Raw genomic sequence first — 19,831 nt, forward strand, 5'->3', positions numbered from 1 at the left:
TAAATCATATATCTTTCTGGCGGGGTCCCTCCCACGGTCCGGGGGTCACCAAGACCAGGTAGTTACCGGGAGGACCACGTAACAATAAGATTCAGAAAAAATACATGGAAAACCTGGAGAGTTCAGTTTGGTCGGCTGCTGAGGTGCAAGCCCTCATCGGTGTTTGGTCGGAAGACCACATCCAACGAGATCTGAAGTCCAGCATACGAAATGAGAGGGTCTTCCAAAGCATATCTCAGCGTTTGCTGGATGCGGGGGTCGAACGGTCGGCCAAACGGTGCCGCGAAAAGTTAAAAAACTAGAACAAGGTTATATAAAACTAAAATATCACAACAACTGTAGTGGGGCTGCTCGAAAGACTTCAAAGTGGTACAACACATGAGAAATTACGTCACCACAGTGCTCATGGTTTTTTTTCGTCACTTCAGATAACTCCGCCTATTTTCACGGTTCTGTTATACGATGGAAAAACGACACAGGGATTACCGTACTGTACCGTACCGAACGTACTGTACAGTGTCACACCGAACGGTACTGTACAGTGCCGTACCGTACTGTACAATGCCATACCATACCGTACTATACAGCGCCGTTCCGGACCGGACTGTACAGTGCCGTACCGTACTGTACAGTGGCGTACCGTACTGTAAAATACCATACCGTACTGTACAGTGCCGTTCCAGACCGTACTGTAAAGTGCCGTACCATATCACGAGGCTGATCTTAAAAACAAACCAAGGAACGAAATCAAAGCCATAAACCAACTGGCTATGTCAGTATTCCGATACAGCTGCGGAATAATAAACTGGCCACAATCAGAAATCAATAAACTGGATATCAAAACAAGGAAACTTCTGTGCAATGGCAAAGCGCCATAAGTAACCTCATCAATGAGCAAGGACATGGATACACAGTAACAACCAATAGAAGAACATACAAAAAAATGGGAAAGGTGACATTTTAGCACGCGGTGCTACGCGCGCGACTTGCTACCAAGGAGGAAGCGGACAACGCGGTAAGTTTAATGTTCTTTATTCAAAGAGGTCACTGTAGCACTGGCGCGCTCCGGGCTGCGCGCCCGGTGTATATCCTGAGGCCACGCCTACCCTTTGGGCGTGGCCGCCGCCCACTTGGTGCGCGGAATGATGTCACCACGCCAGTGGGCTTTCGTGTCCGCCACACGCGCCCCCCCCCAGAATTCCCACGCACCTGGAGGGCCAGTTTGCGGGGCACACGGATGACCCGGCCGAAGCGCCCTCTGGCGACCGGCGGCGTCCGGGGTGCAGGGATGCCAGGTGGGATGCCCCCGGCTGTACCTGGGATGGGTGCCGGGCCGGGGGGCGGCGTGCCTGCAGTGCTGGGTGGTGCCTGGGGTCCGCCCGCAGGGGGGCGGCCCCGACTAGGGGGCCGAGCCACCGGCGGTGGGTGGTCCACGTCGAGGTGGGCCGCCTTGAGGCGGTCTATGGAGACCTGGTCAGGAGTGCCGCCGATGTCCAGGGTGAAATGTTTTACCCCGGTCTCCAGCACGTGGAAAGGCCCGTCGTACGGGGACCGCAGTGGTGTCCGGTGGGCGTCGTGCCGGACGAAGACATACTCTGCGGTGCGAAGCTCCGGGGCGACGTGTGTAGGAGGGTGCCTGTGGTGCACCGTCGGCACCGGGGCGAACCTCCGGGTGGTCTCCTGCAAAGCAGAACGCTCCTGCGCCGCGGACCAAGGTGCCGTGGGGTCGGGGAGGAACTCGCCCGGCACCCGCAGCGGTTGTCCAAAGACTAACTCCGCCACGGATGCGCGCAGGTCCTCCTTGGGCGCCGTCCGGAGGCCCAGCAGGACCCAGGGGAGCCTGTCGACCCAGCCGCCGTCGTGGAGGGTGGCCCGGAGCGCGGCCTTCAACGAGCGGTGGAATCGCTCGCACAGGCCGTTGGCCTGGGGGTGGTAGGCCGTGGTTCGGTGCAGCTGGACCCCGAGCCCCCGCGCGACCGCGGCCCAGAGCTCCGAGGTGAACTGGGGGCCGCGGTCGGACGAGATGTCCGAGGGGGCGCCGAACCGGTTGACCCAGGTGGCGATGAACGCCTGCACGACGTCTGCCGCCGTCGTCACCGCCAAAGACACGGCCTCCGGCCACCGGGTGGTGCGGTCCACCATGGTGAGGACATGGGTGAAACCCCGCGAGGGGGGCAGAGGTCCCACCAGGTCCACGTGAACGTGGTCGAACCATCGTTCCGGCACCGTAAACGGGGCCAGGGGGGCCTGGGTGTGTCGGTGCACCTTTGCGCGCTGGCACGCGAGGCACGTCCTGGTCCAGCCGCGGACAGCCTTCTGGAGGCCATGCCAGACAAACTTGTCGGCGACCAACCGCTGGGAGGCCCTCGTGCCCGGGTGGGACAGGCCGTGGATGGCGTCAAAAACCTGGCGCTGCCAGCCTGCGGGCACGATGGGGCGAGGCCGCCCGAGGGAGACGTCGCAAACGAGGGCCGTGCCTGCGCCGTCGAAGGGCACCTCGGTGACGCGGAGGCCTGTGATGGCGGTCCGCAGGGCCTGGACCCCGGGGTCGGTGGCCTGGTCCGCTGCCATCCGGGCATAGTCGATGCCAAGGTGGACTGCGTGGGCGACGGCCCGGGAAAGGCAATCGGCCACTGGGTTGTCCTTTCCCGCGACGTGCCGGATGTCCGTCGTGTACTCGTGTCGAGATCATGCCTTTTATTGTGCCTTATGTAATTGTGGTTTGCATTTAATAATGGATGCTTTGTGAAAAGGATTAAGCTTACTATGTTCCCTCTTGTTTTGAACTATGTTTTATTGTCCAACTGTGCCAAAAAATGTAGAAAGATAGTGAAACTGCTTGCTCTGTTAGACCCCTAGTGAAAACGCGTCTGTCTGTCCTTGACCAAAATCCAACATGGAAGATAAGTTTTGAGAATGTCACGGTGCTCTTTCTCCCTCCCGCATCTTGCCCTTTGCTCATGCCAAAGAAGATAGGACAAGGGTGGGGGTACTGGTCAACGTTTCCCCCATTGTGTATTATACTGCTGAAACTTGCCAAAATTAGCGGAGATTTTTATCACACTCTGCAAGTATATAAGGAAGTTCTTTCTGTAAGGAACTCAGGAGTGTATGTGGCCATGCTGTTCGTCTGTGAATAGTATGACTCTTACACCCTCCACAGCGCTGTGATATTGGTTCATCATTAAATCTTGTTATCTCTTGAACTCAAGGTGTGGAACATGGTTCTGTTCTCGACACTCGGACACGGCCGCGAGGTGCCGCTGTTGCCGGGCCGACCACGGCTCGGCAACCTTGCCCATCGCGAAAACCAGCGGCTTGTGGTCGACGAAGGCTGTGAACGCACGGCCCTCGAGCAGATGGCGGAAGTGCCTGACCGTCAGGTGAAGCCCAAACAACTCTCGGTCGAAGGTGCTGTAACGGCGTTCAGGCGGGCAAAGCTGCCGGCTGAAGAATGCCAGCGGTTGCCAAGCTCCATGCACCCATTGCTCGTACACCGCGCCCACCGCGTAGTCCGAGGCGTCGGAGGTGAGGGCGATCGGTGCATCGAGCGCCGGGTGCGTGAGCATGGTGGCGTTGGCCAAGGCGAGCTTCACGCCCGAGAACGCCGCGTCCATCTGCTCAGTCCACGTAACGTCACCTTTGCCCGGCTTCCCTCGAAGGGCCTCGTGTAAGGGGCGCAGGAGCTGGGCGATGCGGGGCAGGAACCGATGGTAATAGTTTACCATGCCCAGGAACTCCTGGAGCCCCTTGATCGTGCGGGGGCGCGGAAACCCCTTCACCGCCTCCACCTTGGCCGGTAGGGGGACGGCCCCGTGCTTGGTGACGTGGTGCCCCAAAAAGTCGATTTCAGCGACACCGAACCGGCACTTGGCGGGGTTCACGATCAGGCCGTGCTGGCCCAGACGTTCGAAGAGCGTGCGGAGATGGTGAAGGTGCTCTTCGCAGGACGCGCTGGCGACGAGGATGTCTTCCAGGTATACGTACAAAAAATCCAAGTCGCGCAAGGCGCTGTCCATGAGGCGCTGGAACGCCTAAGCCGCATTTTTCAAACCGAAGGGCATCCGGAGGAATTCGAAAAGCCTGAATGGCGTGATGACAGCCATCTTCGGGATGTCCTCCGACCTGACAGGGACCTGATGGTAGCCGCGTACGAGGTCCACCTTTGAAAAGAAGGACATATTCGCCAAGCGGGCGGAAAAGTCCTGAATGTGGGGGATGGGGTAGCGGTCGGGGGTGGTGGCGTCGTTGAGGCGCCGGTAGTCCCCGCACGGTCGCCATCCCCTGCCGGGCTTGGGCACGATGTGGAGCGGGGACGCCCACGCGCTCTCGGAGCGCCGCACGATGCCGAGCCGCTCCAGCATAGCGAACTCCGCTTTCACTACCGTGAGCTTCGTCGGCTCGAGGCGGCGTGCCCGGGCGTAGACCGGTGGCCCGGCGGTGGGGATGTGGTGTTCCACCCCGTGCTTGACGGTCCCCGCCGAGAAGGTCGGCCGCGTGAGGGCCGGAAAACCCGCGAGGAGGCGGGCGAATTCGTCCGCTGCCGGAAGCGTACAGATGAACCTGGCCGGAACGGAACCGCTCAGCAAGCCGCTCGATGAGCCGCTCTGTGAGCTGCTCAACGAGCCGGGCAGCGCACACGCGAGCGAGCTGAACGTCTCAGCCTGGACAAGCCTTCTGCGCTTTACATCGACCAGTAATCCATTAGCACATAAGAAGTCCACGCCGACCAGTGCCATGGGCACGTCGGCCGTAACGAACGACCAACGGAAAACCTGACCTCCGAACCGCAGGGAGAGACAGCGTTTTCCATACTTGCGTATAGACGTACCATTGGCCGCAAGCAGTGCGGGACCTCGGCCCGCGGTGTGCTTGTCGGACGTACCGGCAGGAACGACACTCACCTGCGCTCCCGTATCGCACAGGTAACGGCGCCCGGACAAGGTGTCCGTTATGTACAGAAGGCTGTTGGAATTGCCGACGCTCACCGTTGCCACCGAGCGCCGGCTCGACCGTTTCCCGACCTGCCGAATGAGCACGGCGGGCGACACTGCCGAGCCTCGTGGCCGAACTTGGCGTGGAAGAAACACCAGGCGGGCAGCTGCGGCGTCGGAGGCCGCGGTTTTCTTCGCGGCGGCGGCAGTGGTGGTGGGCGGGGCGTGGCGGCAGACAAGAGGTGCGGTGCATCGGGGAAAGCCTCGGGAGCCTCGGGAGCCTCGGGAGCGGCAACCGCGCCAAGACTTGCCTGCGTGTCCAAAGCCGCGTAGTATTTGTCGGCCTCGGCAGCGAGCGCACGGGGTTCCGTTAACGCGGAACCAGCCAAAGCGAGGCGGACTCGTGCTGGCAGCTGGCGTCGAAACAACGCCCGGAATAGAGCGTTTGGGGTTTCGTCGCCCATGAGCGCCAGCATATGGTCCATACGGACCGACGGTCGCGTGTCCCCGATCTCGGGGAGGTCCAAGAGGCGATCGGCCCGTGCGTCCACCGTAAGGCCGAACGTGGCGAGGAGGAGACGCTTGACCGCCTCGTACTTGCCGTCGGCAGGTGGATTCCTTAGGACCGATACGACGCGGGTGGCCGTGCCGGGCCCGAGGGCGGCGACCACGTGGCAGTACATGGTCTCGTCCACCGTGATGCCTCGAAGTCGGAACTGGGCTTCCGCCTGCAGGAACCAAACTTCGGCTTGTGACTCCCAGAATTCGGGAGCTTGATGGAGACCGCGTTGGTAGCCATTGTTGCGGCGGTTTCGGGTAGTCAGCGACGGCTGACTCGAATGTCGGAGGTCACCAATTTAGCACGCGGTGCTACGCGCGCGACTTGCTACCAAGGAGGAAGCGGACAACGCGGTAAGTTTAATGTTCTTTATTCAAAGAGGTCACTGTAGCACTGGCGCGCTCCGGGCTGCGCGCCCGGTGTATATCCTGAGGCCACGCCTACCCCTTGGGCGTGGCCGCCGCCCACTTGGTGCGCGGAATGATGTCACCACGCCAGTGGGCTTTCGTGTTCGCCACAGCATCCACTGTACATGGACGTTTTAAAACTCTTTGCAATGAAAGATGAAAAATTGGCAGCACAACTGAAATTAGTGAAACGTTTCTCCGATGACATCCAAATGGAATTTGGCCGAGATAATTGTGCCAAGTGCACACTCGTGCAAGGTAGATCAACAAAAACAGACAACATAAAAATAGACCTTGATACAACAATGCAGGAGCTAGACAACGAACCATCATACAAATACCTCGGAGTAGAAGAGGGCCACCGAATATGTCACAAACAAATGCGCAAAACAATTACCAAAGAATACCTGTGTAGAACGAGGCTGATCTAAAAAACAAACCAATCTCCAAGGAACAAAATCAAAGCCATAAACCAACTCGCTATGTCAGTATTCCAATACAGCTGCGGAATAATAAACTGGCCACAATCAGAAATCAATAAACTGGATATCAAAACAAGGCAACTCCTCACCATCCAGAAAATATTTTACAAAAATCAATACATCCCGAGAATGTACCTGCCAAGACGAGAAGGAGGTAGGGGCCTGATGGAGCTCAATCAAGACCACAGAATGACGACTGTAGGATTGGCTGAATACGTAAAAAAGTGCAGCAGACTAATGAATCAAATTTGTAAGGAAACATGAAGACAGCAAACCAGAAAAGGTAACCCTAACCCGCCTAGAAGACAGGTGTCAATGGAAGATGTCACACAAGAAACCAAAACAACGAGTACAGCCCCAACAATTGCAAAAAAGAAGAAAGAAAAATATAAAACGAAAAATCAACTGACAACACTGATATTGTACAGTATACACTGACAACTGGGAAAATTATGAGAGCAGAAAGGTATATATAAAAAAAGAGTTAGTCAGATTGGGAGTAGACAAAGAAGGCTGTTTGGAATGGCTAAGAAGAGGTCAGCATAACTGGGATGGAGAACGAATCATTCTAAATGCCAAAGACCAAGGACACTATATATACCAATGGATTTAAGAAAATGGTGGGACTGAGTCAATCGGACAAGTGCAGGTTCTGCAAGGTAGAAATACAAAAGTACGAGCCACCTCCTATCAGGATGTAAACACGTCAGAACAGCTGTACACCCAAAGGCACAACAAAGTATGTTGAGTAATCCACTGGCACATCTGCAAAAGTCCCAATATCACAGTTCCAGAAAACCCATGGAAACATGAACTAAAAGCAATCAGTGAAAACAAGAAAGTAACACTCACATATGACCTGATGATCCCATCAAGCGTGAACATAGAAAACAAAGCATTGCGACCGGATATAGCACTGAGGTACAAAAAATGAAAGAGGGCATTGCTAATTGAGGTGTAAGTGCCCAGTGATTTTGGCCTAAACAATGCAGAAATCAAGAAAATGACCAAATATGAAGCCCTCAAAAATGAAGTGAAAAGATCCTTGAAGCTGAAGAGTGCCAAAATTGTACCAGTGATTATTGGAGGAACCAGAATGATAAAAAAATAAAAAATAAACATTTTAAAAACTTTACAGAGATCCATCCCTGGGATCAAGCCCTAAAGCCCTAAAACCAAACACTAAGCCACCAAATACCAAACCCTAAAAACCATCCCTGGGAATATTATGACAAACAAACTGCAATTGGAAGCTGTCCAAGGATCGGTGACGATCCTCAAAAGAGCCCTCAGAACAAAACTTTGACAATAAGAAAACTTCACAAACTGGTCCATGAATCATGATCCCTTACTGAAATGGAGGTGGATGCTTCGAGACCTGGGAAGACTTCGTTCAACCTTCTGAAACCCACATTTGGAGATAACGACACACACACACACACACACACACACACACACACACACACACACACACACACACACACACACACACACACACACACACACACACACACACACACACACACACCTCTTTTTATAATAGTATAGCACTATAGCAGTATACTGTTTGTTGGTTTAATTACGATGGTTTAGCTTTCAACATTCCCTTATTGTGCCTTTACATTTGCATGATTTTGAAAAATATAGTTAAGAAGGTAAATGCTAAATGCTAAATTGCTGAAGGTAAATGCTGCTAAATTATCTCTATTAAATGAAACTCTTGACTTTAAATATATTTTAGGAATGGAATCTGCTCATCAATTGTTCTGGTTATTCAAAGTCACTTGTAAATTTCAGCTCCAGCCTGTTGGTCATTCCGATCAATCTACTTTCCGATATAATGTCAACACATTGATGTTAAACAAGAGCAGAAACAAATATAGATGTTTTTATGGAAAACACATACCCACTGCAAATCCCAAAACCTGAAGACAATATTCTGACAAGGATCAAAGCAGAATACATTATAATATCAATGGAGCATATTGTGTTTCCCTGTCATTTATATCAATGAGAGAGAGAGTAACATTGCCAACAAGGACATAAAATGAAAGTCTTACCAAAGATTCTCGATGATAAAGTGACGTTGAAGGAACTCGTCCCGTAATAGGACATTTTCTTATAAAATAGCCGCATCGTGTTGGATGGAGATATAATTGTTCGTCCAGCGTCTAAATAATGGCACATCGTGACGTTTCTCTGTGACGTCTTTTTGAATCCGACAGCAAGCCAGCCCCAGCGACAATCTGTTGGTGTTGTATAAATATCATAATGCAGTTCCACCACGGTCAGTAACACAACGTGTCCAGCAGGAGCTTCGATGTCCCAGACGCAGTCAATGCTTGAATAGATGCTTTGTGGATATCCAGGGGATGCAAGCGAGCCTTCTGCTTGCACTTCTCCACCACAGGGCACTGGCGAAACTGAAAGGAGACATCTTTTTTTTTTTACAAATCAATATATATATTTTTTACAAATTAATACTTTTTTATGTAGAAGGTTGTACACAGCAACCACCCAAGGTAGTACTACGGTTCTTAGGAGCGTTAAAGCGTTAAAGACTTAGGAGCGTTAAAGTGGTGTCCGGAACCATCTTACATTCTCCATGTCAGGATTGCTGCTCTTACTTTCTGTCTCACTCAAACTGTATCTCCCTGCCTAGCTTCAATCTTTCTTTCTCGCAAAAAAACACCATACACTTTTCATCACACACTTTTCTTCTCTTTTTTTAAGCCTAGTGTTGGCTTAGCGGTTTGGGTGCCGGCTTGGGATCCTAGGATCCTGGGTTCCAATCCCAGTCGATCACTGAATTAACGCCAGGGGGGTTGACTCAGCCTGTCATCCTTCTGAGGTCGGCAAATTGAGTACCAGTTCACTGGTAATTCCCTGTGTGCTGCAAGAGGCGACTAACAGGGTTGGCGGCAGGAAGGGCATCTGGCCGTAAAACATTGCTTCAAAAAGGGGACCACGGTGCCCGAAAAAGGCCAACCCCTGCTCTGTGGGGGAAAATGGTCTCCAATGGTGGTTCTTTTCTTCTCATTTATTTCAGACCTGGCCTCGATGAGGGCTATACAGTACGTGCCTGGAGAATCCAACATAAAACAAAAACAAAAAAACATTCACTTTCAATCCAAAAATAATTGAAGGGTATATGATCAGTCAGTTATTTTTCCTTCATGGAGACCTCATGGTTTATACAGATTAGTAAATCGGGATGAATGTAGTGTTCTGTGAATTTCCTTCCAGCACCAAATAAATAGCACAAATTGAGCCTAAACGGACAAAGTCAACAGCTTATAAAAGTGCAATTTTTAAAGCAAAACACAAGAACATACTAGAAATATACAGTGTATTCAACAACGCTGTCATCTCAAATTTGCTTGTGTCATGCGAGGCGGTGCCCCTGTTGCCAAACCTCCTGGCGCTATTTCAATGGAATGACAGAGGCTTAAACTCAAGAATTTCTCGAAGATCTTAAGCCAGCCACTTAAATCGTTAAGCCAACACCAGGCCAGATAATTAGATGAGTGAGCAGGAAACTCGTCTATGGATCAATTCCCCTCCCAGGAGAATGGGCTAGCATTGCTGAAAAACAAATGTTGGCTGACTGATACTACAGGTAGCAGTGTTGCAGCTATCACAACGCTTGTTTGCAGTAGTGAGTGAGTACAGGTAGATTGGTGTCTTTCACAGGCTCCACTAAAAGTCAGAAGTCGCTAATTTTAACTGCAATATCTTATTTCCTGGCCACAAAATCCTTGTAAACTGTGCAATCATTGCCTAAGTATGGTGGATGTATGGCAGGACAATTTTGAGATGGGAACACTAAAGACCTGTTGGTCAGAACCCACACAACAAATGCTGGTGCGCCACCATTGTTCACGGTCATCATTATAATAGAGGCACTTTTTCATAAACAATATATATATATATATATTAAATTGACATAAGTGGGAACATTATGCGCCCTGAATTGAACCGGGAATCAAACCCTTGCCCAGGGAACATACGTGGTTTATCCAAAATGGTGAGTTAAGGCGATGCAGGTTTGGGTTTATATAAAATGGTGAGTTAAGGCGATGCAGGTTTGGGTTTATATAAAATGGTGAGTTAAGGCGATGCAGGTTTGGGTTTATATAAAATGGTGAGTTAAGGTGATGCAGGTTTGGGTTTATATAAAATGGTGAGTTAAGGTGATGCAGGTTTGAGTTTATATAAAATGGTGAGTTAAGGTGATGCAGGTTTGGGTTTATATAAAATGGTGAGTTAAGGCGATGCAGGTTTGGGTTTATATAAAATGGTGAGTTATGGCAATGCAGGTTTGGTGTTATATAAAATGGTGAGTTAAGGTGATGCAGGTTTGGGTTTATATAAAATGGTGAGTTAAGGTGATGCAGGTTTGGGTTTATATAAAATGGTGAGTTAAGGTGATGCAGGTTTGGGTTTATATAAAAAAGTGAGTTAAGGTGATGCAGGTTTGAGTTTATATAAAATGGTGAGTTATGGCAATGCAGGTTTGGTGTTATATAAAATGGTGAGTTAAGGTGATGCAGGTTTGGGTTTATATAAAATGGTGAGTTAAGGTGATGCAGGTTTGAGTTTATATAAAAAAGTGAGTTAAGGTGATGCAGGTTTGAGTTTATATAAAATGGTGAGTTATGGCAATGCAGGTTTGGTGTTATATAAAATGGTGAGTTAAGGTGATGCAGGTTTGGGTTTATATAAAATGGTGAGTTAAGGTGATGCAGGTTTGAGTTTATATAAAATGGTGAGTTATGGCAATGCAGGCTTGGTGTTATATAAAATGGTGAGTTAAGGCGATGCAGGTTTGGGTTTATATAAAAAAGTGAGTTAAGGTGATGCAGGTTTGAGTTTATATAAAATGGTGAGTTATGGCAATGCAGGTTTGGTGTTATATAAAATGGTGAGTTAAGGTGATGCAGGTTTGGGTTTATATAAAATGGTGAGTTAAGGTGATGCAGGTTTGAGTTTATATAAAATGGTGAGTTAAAGTGATGCAGGTTTGGGTTTATATAAAATGGTGAGTTAAGGTGATGCAGGTTTGAGTTTATATAAAAAAGTGAGTTAAGGTGATGCAGGTTTGAGTTTATATAAAATGGTGAGTTAAGGTGATGCAGGTTTGAGTTTATATAAAATGGTGAGTTATGGCAATGCAGGTTTGGTGTTATATAAAATGGTGAGTTAAGGTGATGCAGGTTTGGGTTTATATAAAATGGTGAGTTAAGGTGATGCAGGTTTGAGTTTATATAAAATGGTGAGTTATGGCAATGCAGGCTTGGTGTTATATAAAATGGTGAGTTAAGGTGATGCAGGTTTGGGTTTATATAAAATGGTGAGTTAAGGTGATGCAGGTTTGAGTTTATATAAAATGGTGAGTTATGGCAATGCAGGTTTGGTGTTATATAAAATGGTGAGTTAAGGTGATGCAGGTTTGGGTTTATATAAAATGGTGAGTTAAGGTGATGCAGGTTTGAGTTTATATAAAATGGTGAGTTATGGCAATGCAGGCTTGGTGTTATATAAAATGGTGAGTTAAGGTGATGCAGGTTTGGGTTTATATAAAATGGTGAGTTAAGGCGATGCAGGTTTGGGTTTATATAAAATGGTGAGTTAAAGTGATGCAGGTTTGGGTTTATATAAAATGGTGAGTTAAGGTGATGCAGGTTTGGGTTTATATAAAATGGTGAGTTAAAGTGATGCAGGTTTGGGTTTATATAAAATGGTGAGTTAAGGCGATGCAAGTTTGGATTTATATGAAATGGTGAGTTATGGCGATGCAGATTTGGGTTTATATAAAATGGTGAGTTATGGCGATGCAGGTTTGGGTTTATATAAAATGGTGAGTTATGGCGATGCAGGTTTGGGGTTATATAAAATGGTGAGTTATGGCGATGCAAGTTTGGATTTATATAAGATGGAGAGTTAAGGTGATGCAGGTTTGGATTTATATGAAATGGTGAGTTATGGCGATGCAGATTTGGGTTTATATAAAATGGTGAGTTATGGCGATGCAGGTTTGGGTTTATATAAAATGGTGAGTTAAAGTGATGCAGGTTTGGGTTTATATAAAATGGTGAGTTAAGGCGATGCAGGTTTGGGTTTATATAAAATGGTGAGTTAAAGTGATGCAGGTTTGGGTTTATATAAAATGGTGAGTTAAGGTGATGCAGGTTTGGGTTTATATAAAATGGTGAGTTAAAGTGATGCAGGTTTGGGTTTATATAAAATGGTGAGTTAAGGCGATGCAAGTTTGGATTTATATGAAATGGTGAGTTATGGCGATGCAGATTTGGGTTTATATAAAATGGTGAGTTATGGCGATGCAGGTTTGGGTTTATATAAAATGGTGAGTTATGGCGATGCAGGTTTGGGGTTATATAAAATGGTGAGTTATGGCGATGCAAGTTTGGATTTATATAAGATGGAGAGTTAAGGTGATGCAGGTTTGGATTTATATGAAATGGTGAGTTATGGCGATGCAGATTTGGGTTTATATAAAATGGTGAGTTATGGCGATGCAGGTTTGGGGTTATATAAAATGGTGAGTTATGGCGATGCAGGTTTGGGGTTATATAAAATGGTGAGTTGAGGCGATGCAGATTTGGGGTTATATAAAATGGTGAGTTATGGCGATGCAGATTTGGGGTTATATAAAATGGTGAGTTATGGCGATGCAGATTTGGGTTTATATAAAATGGTGAGTTATGGCGATGCAGATTTGGGGTTATATAAAATGGTGAGTTATGGCGATGCAGGTTTGGGGTTATATAAAATGGTGAGTTGAGGCGATGCAAGTTTGGATTTATATCAGATGGTGAGTTGAGGCGATGCAGGTTTGGGGTTATATAAAATGGTGAGTTATGGCGATGCAGATTTGGGTTTATATAAAATGGTGAGTTATGGCGATGCAGATTTGGGTTTATATAAAATGGTGAGTTAAGGCGATGCAAGTTTGGATTTATATCAGATGGTGAGTTGAGGCGATGCAGGTTTGGGGTTATATAAAATGGTGAGCTATGGTGATGAAGGTTTGAGTTTATATAAAATATTGAGTTGAGGTGATGCAGGTTTGGGTTTATATAAGATGGAGAGTTAAGGCGATGCAGGTTTGGGTTTATATAAAATGGTGAGTTGAGGCGATGCAGATTTGGGGTTATATAAAATGGTGAGTTGAGGCGATGCAGATTTGGGGTTATATAAAATGGTGAGTTGAGGCGATGCAGATTTGGGGTTATATAAAATGGTGAGTTATGGCGATGCAGGTTTGGGGTTATATAAAATGGTGAGTTGAGGCGATGCAGATTTGGGGTTATATAAAATGGTGAGTTATGGCGATGCAGATTTGGGGTTATATAAAATGGTGAGTTATGGCGATGCAGATTTGGGTTTATATAAAATGGTGAGTTATGGCGATGCAGATTTGGGGTTATATAAAATGGTGAGTTATGGCGATGCAGGTTTGGGGTTATATAAAATGGTGAGTTGAGGCGATGCAAGTTTGGATTTATATCAGATGGTGAGTTGAGGCGATGCAGGTTTGGGGTTATATAAAATGGTGAGTTATGGCGATGCAGATTTGGGTTTATATAAAATGGTGAGTTATGGCGATGCAGATTTGGGTTTATATAAAATGGTGAGTTAAGGCGATGCAAGTTTGGATTTATATCAGATGGTGAGTTGAGGCGATGCAGGTTTGGGGTTATATAAAATGGTGAGCTATGGTGATGAAGGTTTGAGTTTATATAAAATATTGAGTTGAGGTGATGCAGGTTTGGGTTTATATAAGATGGAGAGTTAAGGCGATGCAGGTTTGGGTTTATATAAAATATTGAGTTAAGGCGATGCAGGTTTGGGGTTATATAAAATATTGAGTTGAGGTGATGCAGGTTTGGGTTTATATAAGATGGAGAGTTAAGGCGATGCAGGTTTGGGTTTATATAAAATGGTGAGTTATGGCGATGCAGGTTTGGGGTTATATAAAATGGTGAGTTAAGGCAATGCGGGGTTGCGTTTATATAAAATGGTGATTTAAGACGATACAGGTTTGCGTTTATAAAAAATGGTGAGATAAGGTGATGCAGGGTTGGGTTTATATAAAATGGTGAGTTACGGCAATGCTGGGTTGGGTTTATATAAAATGGTGATTTAAGACGATGCAGGTTTGGGTTTATATAAAATGGTGAGTGAAGGCAATGCGGGGTTGGGTTTATATAAAATGGTGAGTGAAGGCAATGCGGGGTTGGGTTTATATAAAATGGTGAGTGAAGGCAATGCAGGGTTGGGTTTATATAAAATGGTGATTTAAGACGATGCAGGTTTGGGTTTATATAAAATGGTGAGTGAAGGCAATGCGGGGTTGGGTTTATATAAAATGGTGAGTTAAGGTGATGCAGGTTTGGGTTTATATAAAATGGTGAGTGAAGGCAATGCAGGGTTGGGTTTATATAAAATGGTGAGTTCTGGCGATGCAGGGTTGGGTTTATATAAAATGGTGATTTAAGACGATGCAGGTTTGGGTTTATATAAAATGGTGAGTGAAGGCAATGCAGGGTTGGGTTTATATAAAATGGTGAGTTAAGGCGATGCAGGTTTGGGTTTATATAAAATGGTGATTTAAGACGATGCAGGTTTGGGTTTATATAAAATGGTGAGTTACGGCAATGCTGGGTTGGGTTTATATAAAATGGTGATTTAAGACGATGCAGGTTTGGGTTTATATAAAATGGTGAGTGAAGGCAATGCGGGGTTGGGTGTATATAAAATGGTGAGTTAAGGTGATGCAGGTTTGGGTTTATATAAAATGGTGAGTTAAGGCGATGCAGGATTGTCTGGGTTCCAAGATCCTCTGTAGTGGGGCGGATTAGCCCAAATATTCAAAAGAATTGTGCATTTTGTGATACAAGCACCAAATTTGGCACAAATGTACATTAATATGTTGCGAACATTTTCAGATATTGGGCCACTTGAAATTCCGTAATTTTTTTTTTCAAATTTTTTCAAATTTCGTAATTTCAAATTTTTCAGGTGACACCGTCACAATTTCGGTCTTCGAGGCCGGCCGATAGGCAAAGTGTGACCGGAAAGGACGAGGTTCTCCTGACCACGTGGCCCTCGATCTGGGAAGCGAGAGGCGTTCCATTAGTGGACGCGCCCCTCACGCCCGACTTTTGGGCGGCCCCGGCAGGCCGTTTGTTTTGACGTTCCGTGACAGGCCCCGCACCCCCACCTCCGGGCCGACCGGAAGCTTGTGCTGAGTACATCATACCTGAACAACTCAGTGAGGCAGAACACAGCAGTGCACACCAGGGTGACCCCTTCAGTGCATAAACCAATTAACCTGTCCACTGCAGGGCATATAGAAATGAAGTTATTTTCTGCATATAATAATAATATAAGTTCAGTTCTATATAACAATTTCTGTTATCACCACTACCACTACAACTACCACTACTACAAGCTTTGTCTGGAATTTTGTGGACTAACAGACAAACAGACATACAGACAAGCTGGGATCAAAACATTACCTCCTTCCACCATTGAGTGTAGAGGTAAACATCATGGAAATTATATCATGCCCTAGATTTAATTCATGCTTACCCGTGTATTTGCTTCACTGGTTCACAAGGTCTTTTGCATACATGTAATTCAGACTCTCGTCTTCATTGCTGACCACACAATGTTCGCAACATATTAATGTACATTTGTGCCAAATTTGGTGCTTGTATCACAAAATGCACAATTCTTTTGAATATTTGGGCTAAGCCGCCCCACTATATCGGCCGGCCTCGAAGACCGAAATTGTGACGGTGTCACCCGAAAAATTTGAAATTACGAAATTTGAAAAAATTTGAAAAAAAAAATTACGGAATTTCAAGTGGCCCAATATCTGAAAATGTTCGCAACATATTAATGTACATTTGTGCCAAATTTGGTGCTTGTATCACAAAATGCACAACAGGTTTGCTATGCTGCTACACTACTGATGCATGTTGGTGATGAATTGTATTTCTCATTGATCTAAGAACTTGTAAGTTATTTGCCTGTGACTCCTGTGAGTCAAATTCATGGGTGTGCCACAATTGGTATATTTATACTTACTGCTTGATTGATAAAGTTTGTCTTTCCGCATGGACGAGCTAAAATACTTGGTGATGATCGTCATTGGAATTGACATAATAATAATATATAACTTGCTCTCCTTGATGCAGGCCGAGGCCTCCCTGAGGACATGCAGTGGTGAAGGACAATGCGACAGTCAGAGTCCCAAATGAAATAAAAACAAAGAAATACTATTTGATGATCTTTTAAGAACTGTCATTTGTATTTGAGAACACACTGTAGTTAATAACGGAAGAGATACGTCTCCTCAGCATGAGCATCAGACTCCATTTTACATTACTTAACCATGGGACTAAATCTGACCAATCAGCAGTGGATTGCAGAGGGACCAGTCCATTATTATAGAAAAGGATAAGATGGGTGAGTCTATTATTACAAACAAAATAAGACAGGTCTCCACATGTCACAAATAATAAAAACATTTTGTTTCATGCATTCAATAGTGTTTGGTTTCATTTCAAAATTGATAGAGTTGGAGAACAGCAAAGACGAAAGCAGGATGATCTTGGAAGATTTGGAATGGAGAAAATATCCAAAGATGAGTTGGGTTTGAGTGGAGGAGAGATGGGATAAAATCCAAAACACGGTTATTTATCAAATAAAAAAAGAAACTGATGCCTTTTGAGATTATCCTTGTGACTTTCCTCCAGGTCTGCAAATTGTACCAGAAAATCTCATCATCTCAGCGACTTTATGCTGCATCGTATTGAGGATGTCATTAAAGAAGTTGTTGTTCAGATAACTAGATATTGAATCCAGTACACTTTAACTGTTTAGTAACAGACTTGAATTAATTGGTTTGCATATAGAAATTCACTTGTTTTAAAAACGTACAAATTTCCTGCACATGCACATTCGATGATGCATGTGCAGTGACTGGCACTGAGTTTCTAAACTAGAAATAGAAAATGAAGCAATGATTTAATGGAAACAAAGAAAAGTTTAAATTCACTTACGGGCACAGGAGGAAGCAAAAAATACAGTGATCTGAAAAACAAGAATGAAATATTCGATTTTTTAAATACACATTTGAAAACATTGACAAATATATAGAAAGTTTTGAAATGTACATCACCCATTTTATAATTAAAACTAGAACAATGCGACTGTGCCACCAATATGCCTCCGCATTGTCCCACAATGGGTAGATGCCATCGCTCTGCATATGTATGGGTAGTGGATCAAGTTTGTGAAGTTTCGTGTTGATTGGATAAAGTTAGTTTTTCTATCCAAGATGGCTGCTAAACCACGTGGCCTATGATATCATCATTTTCAAACCATATGCAACAGTGCTGTTCGATGATATTTGTAAAATTTCACATCGATAGGGTGAGTGATTTCAGAGATATAATTATTTAATATTTTCCTTCAATCCAAAATGGCTGCCAAACTATGTGACCTATGATGTCATAAATTTAATAGCTCAATACAAATGGGTCAGAGATCATGTACATGCAATTTCACATTGTTAGGATAAATAATTCGATTAAAACATTTATGGCTGGTATTCCACTTCACCTATGATGTCATCATTATCATGCTTTTTTCCCCCATTGGGAGTACTTGACAATGTGCCAAGTTTCAAATTTTTCCATTCAACGGTTTCCGAGAAATCATTTTTTAATTATTTGCTTTTAATCCAAGATCGCTGCAATACCACGTGACCTATGACGTCACAGCCATCACAAAAACATTCTGCATGGGTTTCACTCATACCCTGAAAGTTTCGTCTCAATCAGACATATGGTTGCTGAGAAAAACTAGGTTTAGCCCGTACGGACGGACAGATGGGCAAACCGAAAACATAATGCCTCCGGCGACTTTGTCGGCGGAGGCATAAAAAAACAATGCTAAACATTTAGTTCCATATTGTTACAGACGCGGTTGTGGATGTTGGTTTACCGAGCGGTTTGGTATGACCGCATCTGCACAGTTTACCCGATTATACTCGAACGTTGGCCGAGTCGCGCTACGCTAAATCAATTGAGGAAAGGACACAACGGCTGGGTTAAATGACACGACACCAGGGGTACAGTTCTCAAGACCTCCGGAGGAGGTTATAATATTTCGGAACGTTGAGATTACAAGGACAAGAGGGACAGCATAGGAAGGTAGGCACTTAATCACGGTCTTATAGTAACCCCGACAGACCACAGGTAAACAGGACAAGACTGACTCACACCGGGATTGATGGCAAGGAAGGGCAGGTAGTCGGTGGTCAGCACAAGGTGCACCTTGTGCTCAGGGACAGAATCGACCCGGTCCGGTCCAGAGATGCGGGAGGTCTCTCAGCGCTCAGAGGTGGCGACTGGTTCTCTTCACTTCAAGCTCGGGGCGCATCTGACGTCACGTCCGGTAAGTGGCTGCGTATATCCAGCGGGGAGTGACACGCCCTCGGCTCGTTAGCTCCGCCCCAGATGGAATCGGCCCGTTGCTTCTTATTGGGTGCGGGGGGTTACCGGGCTCCGCCCTTGACGAGGGGCCGACAGTCAGCCCCTTCATGGTAACCCCGTAACCTGGAGGTAACCTGGAGCACATGGGCAATGGCGGCTAACCGAGCCGGAGTGAGGACGCACACTCCCCGCGCGCTGTTGTTGTAGTTGTTGTTGTTGTTGTTTCATGAGGAAGATGGGAGGAGGTATGGGGAGGTCCTAAACTCACTACTGGTGCCATACAATCACATTCTGGTGCAACGAAGAGTCAGAATTAATGGAAACGAGTCCTTAACTGACATAGACTAAGAATAACTAGCAAGATGTCCGAAAGTTGTCTACGTGAGATGCGGTGGACCTGGGCACGACATTTAATGGGGGAAAAAGGGGAAGGTCGGTTCTACAGAGTGTTGTTTACAGACAATGGGACTAGGGAATGGGGGATTGGGGATAGTTGGGGAGTATTGGGGAAATAGGGGAATATTTACAAGCGGATATGGAGGCCAAATCCCATATCCACAACATTGCACCCTTCTCTACCCTCGGGGCATCCCGACCCGATAAATTTTTACCTACTTTAGTGTGGCACTCAGATGTAGTTCCCTCTACTATTAACTCTACCCTGAGTGCGACAGTTTTACAGATATTCACAAATGAGTAAATATGTCCCCCTGCGACGTTGCACCCTTCTCCTCACAGAAACACACCCACAGGATAACCGAATCGCGGAAAGAATTCTCAAACTAAACATACAGCCGGTAGGGAGCATTATTTACACAAGACTACGCTGATATTTACACTACGATCCAGGACCTGTTTTTGGAGGAACACATGCAGATGTTATGCATAGAGAGAGAGCACGCATGCCAGCATCGAT

The 19,831-nt window shown here is 46.2% G+C and overlaps 2 protein-coding genes across 2 annotated transcripts in view; both read right to left on the reverse strand.

Annotated features, from left to right (window-relative positions):
* The window catches only part of LOC137425804 (fibronectin-like), a 1,588,206-nt gene that overhangs the window by 116,852 nt on the left and 1,451,523 nt on the right, over positions 1-19,831 (reverse strand). The window lies entirely within an intron of this gene.
* Positions 1-19,831, reverse strand: part of LOC144891686 (neuropilin-1a-like) — a 54,250-nt gene that overhangs the window by 10,857 nt on the left and 23,562 nt on the right. Inside the window, exons 2-3 of the mRNA XM_078775510.1 lie at positions 17,479-17,509; positions 8,443-8,805 (exon numbers count right to left, since the gene is read on the reverse strand). Coding sequence (XP_078631636.1) covers positions 8,443-8,805; positions 17,479-17,509 — 394 coding nt within the window. The remainder of the gene's footprint in view (positions 1-8,442; positions 8,806-17,478; positions 17,510-19,831) is intronic.

This window comes from Myxine glutinosa, chromosome 4 (assembly GCF_964187855.1).
Source record: "Myxine glutinosa chromosome 4, kmMyxGlut1.1, whole genome shotgun sequence".
Taxonomy (NCBI): Eukaryota; Metazoa; Chordata; class Myxini; order Myxiniformes; family Myxinidae; genus Myxine; species Myxine glutinosa.